This window comes from Pipistrellus kuhlii, unplaced genomic scaffold, assembly GCF_014108245.1.
Source record: "Pipistrellus kuhlii isolate mPipKuh1 unplaced genomic scaffold, mPipKuh1.p scaffold_m20_p_6, whole genome shotgun sequence".
Taxonomy (NCBI): Eukaryota; Metazoa; Chordata; class Mammalia; order Chiroptera; family Vespertilionidae; genus Pipistrellus; species Pipistrellus kuhlii.
The window spans coordinates 49,927,120-49,939,882 of NW_023425562.1; the positions used below are offsets into that span (position 1 = coordinate 49,927,120).

Genomic DNA, 12,763 nt, shown 5'->3' on the forward strand with positions numbered 1-12,763 from the left:
TGTTCCTGCCATTTCCTAACTATAATAAGGGTGGTTTACTATGCCTAAATTATTTGTGCAAACAATATGGTTTATGCTGAACACCTGCTTTCTTTTTTCCCCCCAAGGGAAGCATATTTTATTGATTTTTTAGAGAGGAAGGGAGAGAGATAAAGTTAGAAACATCAATGAAAGAGAAACATCGACCAGCTGCCTCCTGCACAGCCCCTACTGGGGATGTGCCTGCAACCAAGGTACATGCTCTTGACCAGAATTGAACCTGGGACCCTTCAGTCCGCAGGCTCTACCCGCTGAACCAAACCGGTTTTGGCAATACCTGCTTTCTTTCTGAAATATTGGCAGAGGATGCCTGTGGCCAACCACAATAAAAATCCTGGGCACTGAGTCTCTAATGAGCTTCCCAGGTACACATTTCACATATGTTGGCATAATTCAATGCAGGAGGAATTAAGCATGTGTCCTGTGACTCCCTTGCAGTGATTTTCAACCTTTTTCATCTCTAGCACAATAAACTAATTACTAAACCTCTGTAGCACACCAAAAATTATATTTTTCCCATTTGACAAAAACATAGCATTAGCTCTGGTCAGGTGGCACAGTTGGCTGGAATTTTGTCCCATACACCAAAAGTTTGCGTGGTCGATTCCTGGTCAGGGCGCACACCTAGGTTTTGAATTTGATCCCTGGTTGAGGTACCTATGGGAGGCAGCCGATGTGATGTTTCTCTCTCTTCCCCCAAAATCATTAAAAACGTATCCTCGGGTAAGGACTTAAAAAAAAAAAAAAAAAAGTGTAATTTCGATTCATTCACACCAACACCTATTGTTGTGTTGACTATTGTCACTTTTTAATCTGATAATCTAAAGGAAAAGATGTCAGTGTCCTTGACTAATCAGATATTGCATGTTTTAAAATATTTGTGGCACAGGGCTAAAAATCACTTGGAAGCTTACACTTAAGTCTCCTCTGGACTTCATCCCACGCACCTTTTCCCTTTACTGATTTTACTTATATCCTTTCTACCTGAAATCACCAAACCTAGGAGTGGTCTTTGGGACCTGTGACAAACGGTAAATAAATATGTCTACAGTGCTAACTCCAAATTTGTCTCCAAAAATTAATTCCCTACTGAGATTCAGATGACAGGCATACCTTTGAAATATTGTGGGTTTGGTTCCAGACCACAATAAAGGAACCACCTCAATAAAACCAGTAGTATTCTTTTTTGCTGGTGGAGGGCCTTGCCTTCAAATTGTAAAAAAAAAACAAACACATCTATGAAGCGCAATAACGCAAAGAACAATAAAACCTGGTATGCCTGTATTTTATCCATCTGCCTATCTGGCACTGCCCCTTGGAATATCTACCATCAAACGTAACATGGTCAAAACAAAACTCTTTATTTCCTCTACCATACTGTTTTCCCAAACCTCATCTCCATAAGGGTGCCACTAGCCACCCACTTATGTCAAAACACCAAAATAATTTTTGATTTCTCTGTTCCTTCACTACAAACTCCTACTCCATTCCCACAAACCCTACCAGTTTACATTTGGGGGGAAATGGGGGAGGGGAACAAATCCATCCACAAAGTGAACAATCAATAAACAGAAGCTATTAATCTTCTCATTGCTCCCGAGTCCTAGCTGATGTCGCCATGACCTTACCCCTCATTCTCCAAAGCCAAGCCAAAGGGATCTTTAACAGTGTGAGAGAATAAATCCTTCCTCTGTATAAAACCTTTCAGTGATCTCCCTACACTTTCAAGGCATATGTGACTGGCACCTGCCTACCTCTGATATCATCTGCATGCCACAATTCCCTTTGCTCATTGTGTTCTAACCACACTGGCCTTCTTTCTGATCCTCTTACCATGCCAAAATTATTTCTACCTCTTAACATACCAAAATTATTTCTATCTCTTGTTCCTACTTCACATGATTACCTCAAATGTCATTTCCTGAGAGAGGCTTTCCTTCACACTAGAAAGATCCCCCTCTAGAATGCCATTTATTCTATTATGTCCACATTATCACTCTTTGAAAGTATCTTGTTCATTTATTTGTCCTTACTTATGGCTGCTCCCCATTGTCTGAATCAGTTTCTGGTGCACATAAGATACTCAAATACACATTGAATGAAAGAAAACTAAGGTGCACAACCATCTCCAAACTGAGAAGGAAACAAGAAGTCATCTGTGTGTGGGGAAAGTACAAAGTCTGGTTAATTAAACTGCTATTCAAATTAAATCTACCCATGAGTTTGGCAGGTTTCTGACTTGAAGGAGTTCATTTAGGAAATTTGGGGGGTGAGGGAAGAGGTAGAAAAGTATCATAGGCTAGAGGCCCAGTGCATGAAATTCATGCACTAAGGGGATTGTGGGTGGGGGCATCCCTCAGTCAAGCCTGCGCCCTCTGGCAGACTGGGAGCCCCGCTTCTGGCTTAGGGTGCTCCCCCCGTGGAAGCTCACTGACCACCAGAGAGCAGCTCCTGCACTGAGCGTCTTCCTCCAGGTGGTCAGTGTGCATCATAGCAACCAGTTGTTCGGCTGTTCAGTCTATTTGCATATTACCCTTTTATTATATAGGATTCCTAATCAATTTTGGTCAATAGGTCCATTACCTTTGTTTATCAATTGGCCAAAGGAGAACCATACAGAGAGCACTTCTAATTATTGATAAGGTACATTAGTATTGAAGTGGAATGGCTGGCCTTTCTGTTCTAACAACGGTAGGGGGAGGGGGCTTGGAAACATGAGATCCCATATATAATACCCAAATAGGACACTAAAAGAACTAGAAGAATGCAAATAATAATACTAATAATAAAATAAATAAATTGGGGATTTTTTTTTTTTTTTTTAATTAAAAAGGGCCAGGTTTACTTCCTCACAATGCCACAGTTCCTCCTAGATAGGTCTTAAGATGTTACCAAGTAGAAAAGGGATTTCCTATCATGGTATTTATTGTTCATTCTCCTGTCACCCCCTTCTATTTACCCTTTTCTGGATTTGGGGCAGCTAATGATTACTGTTCAATTTTTAAATAAAAATGTTACATTTAATAATGCTACAGAAAACTACTTTAGTCAATTTCCTATACCCTAAATTCATTAAATATTTCTAATTCATTAAATATTTACTGAATCCCTCTCTGTGCCAGGGCAGCTCTGTGACAGACACTTCACTACGCACATTCCTATGAAGTAGCAAAGACCTTAGATGAGTCATTGTACTATGTACTTTTAAACATACTGTTTTGCTTTTTTTTTTTTTTTTTCCTCTCCTTATATGTGCCCTGACTAGAGATTGAGCCTGCAACCTTGGTATATCAGGACAAGGCTTTAACCAAGTGAGCTATCCTGCCAGAGCATTTTTTCCCCCTATTGATTTGAGAGAGAGAGGAAGAGAGGTGAAGGGGAGTGGGTGGTGTGAGAGAAAGAAAGAGAGATGGGGAGAGAGAAAAAGGATGTTTCAAGTGCTAGACAGGATTTGTTGTTCCACTTACTTATGCATTCATCATTTCTTATATGTGTCCTGAACAGGATGGAACCCACAGCCTTGGCCTGTTGGGATGAGGCTCTAACCAACTGAACTGCCCAGCCAGGGTGACCTGTTTTACTTTAGCCTCACAACTCTAATTAGGAAACTTGGGCTCAAAAAGCTAAGTATCACATGTAAAGTCACTCAGTGTTAGAGGAGAAGCTACAGCCAATGTCTAAGAAACAAAATGAAATCTCCTCAAAACAAACAAAAAAAAGCCTATCTCTAGTTTCAAACAGCTACTCTAGAAGTTTGTTCTAAGCTTACTTTCTGCTATAAGATAAGTTCATAACACATTTTCTTTGTTCATCAATTTATTCAAGTTCATAACACATTTTCTTCGGTGCCCAGGTTCACCAAAAGAGCGAGCCAACTATGTAGTGGGCAAACAAAAGTCTTTTTTTCACCTCTAGAAATCTAGATGTAATTTCCTTTTGGATTTCTCATTTTATTCCTTCAAATGTTTTAAATCTTTAATTGAATGCAACTTATTTTCACATTTAAGACCTTTCACTTACATTTTAGATCCAAGAACAATTTTTATTTAACCCACTAGTCTCCTTTGTGTACATCCCAATTTCCTTTTGCAAAGACGTTTACTTTTTTTATGTTTGCTGAATAAGTCTAGTGAAAAATCATTTTTCTCTGCTCTTCCTAGGCAACTAACTTGTGTGTATGGAAAAACAACTTGTTTTTAAATGAATAAGAATAATTTATAAAACTCTTAATCAATGGATGTTTTCTGTGATATTAGGTATATATGTGCTTTATGCTCCAGTCTTCTCTGCTATAAAACACAACAGTGGAAAGACTTCATATGATATAGCCAGAGCAAATATCTACTTTCCACACTAGTAACTACCTTTGCAGTGACAGTAATGACCACTATTTCTAGTAAATCGGGCATCCAGAAGAAAGTAAGTAAAAATAAAGGCATAAGTAACTAATTTCTTGCTAATAAGATTTTGTTACTGGAAGGGTCCCTTGTACTATTAATATTTGGCTTTATGTTTTTTTATCATAAGCTAGAGACAATTCAGCCAAAACAAAGAAAGATATACCATACTTAAGAAATGAATTCAATAAATAACTAAATCTAGGAAAAGGATGATTCAAGCACTAGTCTGAATTCCTTAATGCATCAAAATGTTTATATGTCTGAGGCAGTTTTTAAGGGTCCAGCAAAACATAAAACCATAACTTAGCCTTTGCATCACTCTGTGAAGCACATCTGTAAAGTACAAGTTATCAATTTATAAAAGTTATCTTGAAAAAGAAAAGAACAAAAAGGAGGAAAGGTAATATATTTAAACATAAAACAAAAAACAAGACAACATACCTGGCAACATGAGAAAAAGCATCCACAAGGACAGATTCAAATTCTCTAGTGAATTCAGGTCCTTTCCTTTTACTGTTTTGGATGACATCATTTGCTAAATATAGAAACGTAAGCTTTCTATTTGATTTGGCTGGAAAAAAGAAAAAATAATTTAACTTACATTAAGGAAATTCTCAATTCACAATTCTTTGCCCTAAGCTACTTCTAGGTTATATACTGTGAAGACAAGCGTTATCTACTTGAAGTCATGGCTGCTATATGTTTGAAAAACAAACTAAGGAACTCCTTGACATCTCTAACAAAAGAGGTTTGAGGATATAATTTTTGTAAAAACAAAAATGGACTATCTTCATTTCTGTGTTATTTTAACCAGGGTAATTAATGAGCAGTAAAAATGAAGAAAATTCCTAAAGGATAAGTAGTCAATATTCTCCAGAAGACACGTTAAAGCCAAGGTTTTCATTTATTCCATTGTAAAAATGAACTTTTCTAACTCACTATTAATTGTCAAATACTGCAGAATGAAAAACTGAGATGGGTTCTTGTAAATTTATGCTCCTAGACTGAGAATTTCTCTTTGAACATTCTAATACCCATCATCAGTCAATTACATCAACTCTAAAATCCAGAGCAATTTCTAGATGCACCAATGGATATTATACCTCAAATATAAATATACATAATGCTACATTTTTAATGAAAATTTAAACATGTCTAAAATCTGGACACTAAGTTATGGGTCCCACAAAAACCATAATTTTTCTCTTATACATACTCTTCGTAGTATTTTCTATTACTCTATATTAGGTATCATCTATTAAACCATAAAAATTTCAGGCAATATGTCTGAGTTACAGTTGCTTCGGGGGACTTTACTGAATTTCCTGGCTATTATGCACATAATTTCTCAACCGTAAGATTACTTAATTACAATTTTTGATCCGAGTTTTCTTTTAAAGGAAATAAATAAGAATACAATCAGACAGTTCAAAACATTAAATTTTCTTAAAACACAATGCCAAAGTACTGAAAAATTCAAGCAAGCCCTATGTTAACCTTTACACACACCTAGTCCTTACTCCGCTCTCTCAGAAACCACTTGTTTCTTTTGAAATACACACAGCATGTATAATTCTGACACTTTTAGGACCTCTGACACTTTTAAGTGTAGCCACAGAAGAATAACCCAAGTTAAAAACAAGATTTTTAGAACATGTTATAGTTTAAATTAATGACTTAAAGTGCTCAAAAAATATTAAATATGAATATACCAAATTGTATAAACCTTCCGGTTAACAACCTAATTTTGATGACTAACTGGTGAGAAATAATGAAAACCTGGAGCTATGCTGCTACGAAGATATGATTATGGCAAAATATTGTTCTGTTTTTGCTTTTAAGGGGTAAAAAGCAAACCTTGTTCTGGGACGTTGCAATCAGTGAAACTACCAAGTCTATAATGCCATGAAAGTTAACAGATTCAAAAGTAAAACAGAATTTCAACAAAGCAAACTTAACTTCACAAAAGTGAAGCTTTACAAATTCTATATGATTAATGTTAAAAAAAAAAAAAACAGAATTCATATTATAAAATGCTATGGATATTCAGACTTGACTATTTTTCAGTATTACAAATATGATATCGAAGAGGCCAGCGAGCCAAGGTTTTCACTATCAACTACACCAATTATTTTCCATCATCCTTAAATTTAGCAATGAGTACTTAGATAGGATAACTTTATCCTTCCACATTTAGCATCCTGAACAGTCAAATAAGCACCATGTGTGTAAAGGTGATATGACAAAGCCCTCGAGCACTTAAACACAGTCATAATGCACTCAACACACACACCCTCCACTCCAGCTCCAGGTGACAGCTCACTTGTTCAGATATCTTTCCAATATGACAAATAGATCTTTACACATTCTATTGATGCCCATTCCAAACTGGTTGAAATAGTTATTGAGCAAAGTTTAAATAACTAGCTGACCAAAAATTTCCACTGTTTGGCTGGTTTTGACATCTTGAAAATTCTATAAGTTTGTAAAAAAAAAAATTAAAAATTAAAGGCTTTTTTGTTTGCATTCAGTCCAAGATAAAAAAAAAAAATACTAAAAAATATTCACCTAGGAGTATTTTACACCAAACAGTTTCATAAAGGAAGGGAGACTAGACCTCAAAGAGATAAATTAAAAATCAGTCTTAGAAAATAAAACAATACATCGGCAATACAAGTAGTACTTACATAAGAGTAATTGTTTTATATCTGGTAAATATTTTTTGAAGGCAACTCAGAGATAGTTTGTGAACATTTTAGGGAAAATGGCTTGACCATAGATAGAACTGTCCACTTATAAAAATTTAGGTTGGCTAGAACCTAAGGGGGGTCAATTTGAACATTAGGGCACAAAATATTTTTCACTTTAAAAATATACTTTATTGATTTTTTACAGAGAGGAAGAGAGAGAGATAGAGAGCTAGAAACGTCGATGAGAAACATCGACCAATTGCCTCTTGCACACCCCCTACCCGGGATGTGCTGCAACCAAGGTACATGCCCTGGACCAGAATCGAACCCGGGACCTTCCAGTCCGCAGACCAACGCTCTACCACTGAGCCAAACCGGTTTCGGCTATTTTCCACTTTAGTGTCGGGGCATTTTCAATTAGGAAGCTGTATCCTGATACATGCAAGAGCATCCTCTAGCTTTGCACTGTCCAATATGGTTGCCACTAGCCATATGAATAAACACTTGAATTATGACTAGCAAGACTCAGGAACTAAATTTTTTATTGTATTTATTTTAAATTTTCATTGCTTAATCACACATTTCAAGTGCTCAATAGCCACTTACCTTGTTGGACAGCACAGATATAAAACATTTCTATCACCACAGAAAGTTGTATTAGTATTTATTCAAAATGTCAGAGACCACAACTTAACTCCTACTAACCAACTTTTTAACTGTGTAACGGGTACCACACTGTACATGTTACAAAGAAACGAAGAGGTCTAGTTTCTTCCTCAAAACACAACCTAGTGAACAAGAGGTAACTAAAAGAATGAAATACAGTAGTCTCTCAGTATTATCTTGGGGGGGAAGGGGGTTATTAGTTCCAAGACCTCCCCACCCTCCTAGCCCCTGTGCCAGTACCAGTATCTACAGATGCTCAAGTCCCTTATATAAAACTAGAGGCCCAATGCATGAAATTCATGCAAGAGGAGGCCTTCCTTCCTCTGGCTCCTGGCTTCACAGCCTCACCCCATCCCCTGCCCGCACCCGCATGGCCTGGCGCTGCCCGTCTCCACCACCACACCCCCCACCGGCTCCCCAATTCCACAGAGACCTCTCCCCACCCGCACCTCCCAATCAAATGCCCAGCAGAGGGTGTCCTGGGCATCCCTCTGCAGGGCAATCATGGCAAGCCCCTCCCACCTCCCAGACCAATCGCATCACACCTGCCTTGGCTGGCGCCAGTGTGTGTCATAGCATAGTCGTCATTCTGCTCTTTGGCTGTTGGGTTGATTTGCATATTATGCTTTTATTATTATAGATTATTATAGACTAGAGGCCCGATGCACTAAGATTCGTGAAAGAATGGGCCTTCCTTTCCCTGGCTGCTGGCACCGCCTTCCCACATTGCCCAGAGGCCCAGAGCCTGTGTCTCCGAGCCTGCGCCTGCAAATTAACATGCCATCTTTGTTGGTTTAATTTGCATACTCACTCCTGACTGGCTGATGGACAATTAGCAAAGGTATGGTCAATTAGCATGTTACTCTTTTATTAGGTAAGTTAGGTAGTATAAGTAATCTAGAGATGACTGAAAATAAATAGGAGGATTTGCTTAGGATGTGCAAATGCTATATATCACCTACACTAATAAAAGAGTAACATGCTAAGTGACTGTACCTTTGCAATGCCCACCAGCCAATCAGGAGTGAGTATGCAATTTAACCCATCAAACATGGTAAGTTCGCTCTGGGCCTCTGGGCAGCATGGGAAGGCAGAAAGGCAGCTCCGGGCTGAAGGGGAAAGGGAGCTCCGGGCCGGAGCAGAAAGGTGGCTCTGGCCAGAGCAAAGGTGGTGCTAACAGCCAGGGGAAGGAAGACCCATTCTTGCATGAATCTTCATGTATCAGGCCTCTAGTAAAATATAAACACTATGTAAGTAGTTGTTACATTATATTGTTTAGGGAATAATGACAAGAAAAAATAATGACACGTTCAGTACAGATGCACCATCCTAGACCGAACTACACAGCAACAACGTAACTTTTTTTCTGGAATATTTTCAATCCATGGTTGGATACAGAACCTATAGATACAGAGGGCCAAGTGTAAATGTTAAATTGGTGTGGGATGGGAGTTAGTAATTAATTCTAATAGAAGTGCTACAGGTTTGGTTGGAAGGTTATGATCACATTCACTTATTAAGTGCACTGAAGCCCTGGTGCTTAAAAGCACAAGTTTTAATGTCAGAGCGCTCTGGGTTCAGGTCCCAGCTGTGTGACCCTGAACAAAGCCCTTAATCTTTCCATACCTTTATCTTCTTATCTATAAGATAGAGATAACAATGATGGTTATAACTTTCCATCATGTGAGATTAAGGTTAAAGGAGCTTAATAAATGAATGTACTTCCTAATTGTTCCCCCATCACCACCCCAATTACTCAAGTAGGATTCAAGGCTTCAGAAAAGATGTGATATTTGAGATGGACTCTCTAGCCTGACTCAGAGCCTACCAGATGGGATCCTAAAGAGGCAATTCACATTTTTCACACCTCAGATGTTAGAAATATTTGAATGGCACAGTGAGGTACATGAAGGAGGTTCTAGGACCTTTAGGTTCTATTCTCCAACTTCCCAGAAGGATGAAGGGACCCCTATCTTAGTACAGTACATATTTGGAGGTGGCTCTCTGCTATAGGACTAGAATTGAGTCTCCTGAAAGAATCCTGAATTTTGGTGTCTGCCAGCCAGATGTAGTCTGAGCTTTACCATTGCAAGGCCTTAAAAATATCATTTAGCCACTTCAGTTTCCTCGTCCGTAAAACAGGGTAGAATTCCCCACTTCACTGATAGAAGAGAGCATAGGTAAAGTTGTTTCTTAAAGGGCTTATCACATATAAGCTGTCCAAGCTTCATGTCCTCAGCTTTCTGCTATGGAGCTCATCAGGATATCAGGTAGCTGCGTAGGCGACCATCTTTCCCCACCAGACTGTAAGCAACATGAAGGTGAAGATCCCGCCTCACAGTGAGCAATCAGTAACCCCATCTCACTATTATTTATCGAATGCCAACACTGTGTCTGACACCATTTATGGTAGATTGTTCTCTTTACTATAGCCTCAGATTTTTTCTCAACTGCAAAGTTTCTACTTCATAGGACTCTGAAAATTTTTAAAAATGACAATGTATGTAAAGATATTAGTATTGGTGCCGAAACCGGTTTGGCTCAGTGGATAGAGCATCAGCCTGCGGACTGAAAGGTCCCGGGTTCGATTCTGGTCAAGGGCATGTACCTGGGTTGCAGGCACATCTCCAGTGGGAGGTGCGCAAGAGGCAGCTGATCGGTGATTCTCTCTCATCGATGTTTCTAACTCTCTATCCCTCTCCTTTCCTCTCTGTAAAAAATCAATAAAATATATATATATATATATTTTTTTTTTTATTTTTTTTTTAAAAAGATATCAGTATTGGGCCTGACACATGATAAAGGCACAGTAAATATCATCATCTCCGTTCTATAAGTAAGGGCACAGAGGACCAAAGAGGTTAAGCGGCTGGGGTCAATAAATGTCAAAGTCAGGCTTAAATTCCAGAGGGGTGGCCTCTGGAGCCAACATGCTTTCAAGCACCCAACCTAGTGCCTGGCACATAATAGGCAGAGATCCAGGAATGTCTGTTAAGATGGTGCGCGGGGTCTAGAATCAATGAAAGTTGCACGAGAAGAGGAGCCTAGGTGGTGTGGCCCTTGAACCTCTCTATACGGGGAGTAACTGAGCCCACTTCACTGGGCTGTTCTGAAGACTGAGTGCGAGCATATATTTACCAGTCCTGGCATAATGACTGGCCCAGAATAAGGGCTCTCTGTAAGTGGCAGCAATCCTAGTCCTTATTCTACAGATGAGAAAACAAGAGGCACGCAGATGGAGAAACTCGCCCAATAGCGCCCAGGTAAAGTGGTTGAGCAAGGACTCGTATCGAGGCAAGTCTTACTCCAGAGTCTGCTGGCTCTCACGCCAAAAGCCCAGGGAAGCGCCTGGCACACAACAGGCCAGGCTAGGCCAGTAACCTCCACAGGGCGCTCACCACTGCCCAGATAATAATAGTTACAAGTGTCAGGAGGAACCCAAAGGGAAAACGGCTGGCTCAACTGGGGAGTCTGAGCCCTGGAGCCCTGGGTGATGGAACCTCCGACAAGTGCCGGGCCTCGTTTTCCTTTTCCGAGAAATGGGGAGAACGCTGTCTCCAACCCCAGAAGCCCAATCAGACCCCGGGCCTGGAAAGCAACGCTCATCGAAGAAGCCAGAAGGACCCCTACAGCGGGTGGAGGAGAGGACAACCCGGGGAGGGCTCCAGAGGATAGGGCGGGAAGGGGGGGGGGGTAGTTTACCTTTGCGGAGCTCGCGGTGCCACACCGAGACGATGGGTCCCGCGTGCTTGCGGTGGTGGATGAGCCACAGAGACAGGGTCTGCACGCTCTGCTGAGAGTTGCTCAGCTCCGAGAGCTTCTTCTCCAGCGCGGATTCGGAGAAGGAGGACATGGTGGCGGCGGTGAGGCCCGGCAGCGAGCGGCCTGGGCCGCCCAGTGCGGCGGGAAGTGCGACGGCTGGAGGCCGGGGCCTCACCAGACCGCCCGCGCCTCACCAGACCGCCCGCGAGACTCTTTACTCACTGACAGGCAGCCAGGCGGGGGAGGGGGATGGGTCTCCGCAGTAACAGCCGCCGGCGCCGCCGCCACAAGATGGCCACGGACCTCTCACCCCGCCGCGAAGCAGGGTCAAAGGGCAAGGGCCGGAGTAGCTGGACGCCGCCGGGAGGTCTCCGAGCTGAAAATACGCTCCCCTCCAAGGGCGGCGGCGGCCTCTCTGAAGCTCGTTCAGGGCACTTCGAAAGCGGCAGAAGGGGAAAGGAACGCAGCTCGGCGGCCTCCGGAAGATGCTTTCGCCGCTCGCGCCCGCACGCCGGCGCAGTACGTCTCGCTGGAACCCTTTCTCCTGCTGCCGCGGAACCTTTCTGGCGCGGCGCGGCGCGCTAGTTACGCGTCACTTCCGGCGGGGCGGAGGAGGCGGGACTGTGAGGGAAAGGCTGGAAGACGAGGTAAGGGAAGAGTGGCGGGAGCAGGAGGGAGATCAACAACTTGGTGGCCCCTAGAGGGGGATCCCGAGGGGACACTGAGGCTGAGGCCATGACCAGGGTATGGAGGGAGGCTTTCTTACGTCTGACAAAATCTAAGCTGCATTCTTCTTCCGTAAACACTGCTCCCTGGCTGCCCACCCTGCCAAGCTTTTTGCGCTGCCTAGCCACCCACGTGCACTTACTTTTCCCGCCTCCATACGGTAGCTCTTGCTGTTCTTTCTCCAAAGGTGACGCCCCTCCGTCTCATCTGATGGACTCCCATTCGGCTCCAGGTCCACCCTTGAATGTCCAGTTCTTAGATCATAAAACACACTATGCTGCTCTTGGCTCCTAATTGGTGGTTTTATTTGGGAAAGTACATACGTGCTGTCTCTGGGGCTCATTTTACTGTTCCTCAAATTTAAGTAATGTTAACTTTGGAGGGGAATTAGAAGCAGATAAGTGAATGGGTCCATTGACCTTTAAGAAACGCTGTTTCAGACACTAAAACCCTACTGTTTTCAAAAAGTTTTAAATTCCT

General features: G+C 41.6%; 2 protein-coding genes across 13 annotated transcripts in view; one reads left to right on the top strand and one right to left on the bottom strand.

The window, feature by feature from the left end:
* RPRD1B (regulation of nuclear pre-mRNA domain containing 1B) overlaps window positions 1-11,648 on the bottom strand; it is a 58,824-nt gene extending 47,176 nt beyond the window's left edge. For 9 of the 10 annotated variants that reach the window (XR_006740339.1, XR_004984575.2, XR_004984572.2 and 6 more), the window contains exons 1-2: window positions 11,498-11,648; window positions 4,881-5,010 (exon numbers count right to left, since the gene is read on the bottom strand). Coding sequence is in view for 5 of the 10 variants with exons in the window: in XM_045574681.1 (XP_045430637.1) it covers window positions 4,881-5,010; window positions 11,498-11,648 (281 nt within the window). In the remaining 5 variants the exon portion in view is untranslated. The remainder of the gene's footprint in view (window positions 1-4,880; window positions 5,011-11,497) is intronic. The other variant, XM_036419870.2, reaches the window with a different exon arrangement.
* A 394-nt stretch (window positions 11,649-12,042) lies between these two features.
* TTI1 (TELO2 interacting protein 1) overlaps window positions 12,043-12,763 on the top strand; it is a 41,623-nt gene continuing 40,902 nt past the window's right edge. For 2 of the 3 annotated variants that reach the window (XM_036419863.2, XM_045574679.1), the window contains exon 1: window positions 12,043-12,204. In XM_036419863.2, the coding sequence (XP_036275756.1) occupies window positions 12,043-12,204 (162 nt within the window). The remainder of the gene's footprint in view (window positions 12,205-12,763) is intronic. The other variant, XM_045574678.1, reaches the window with a different exon arrangement.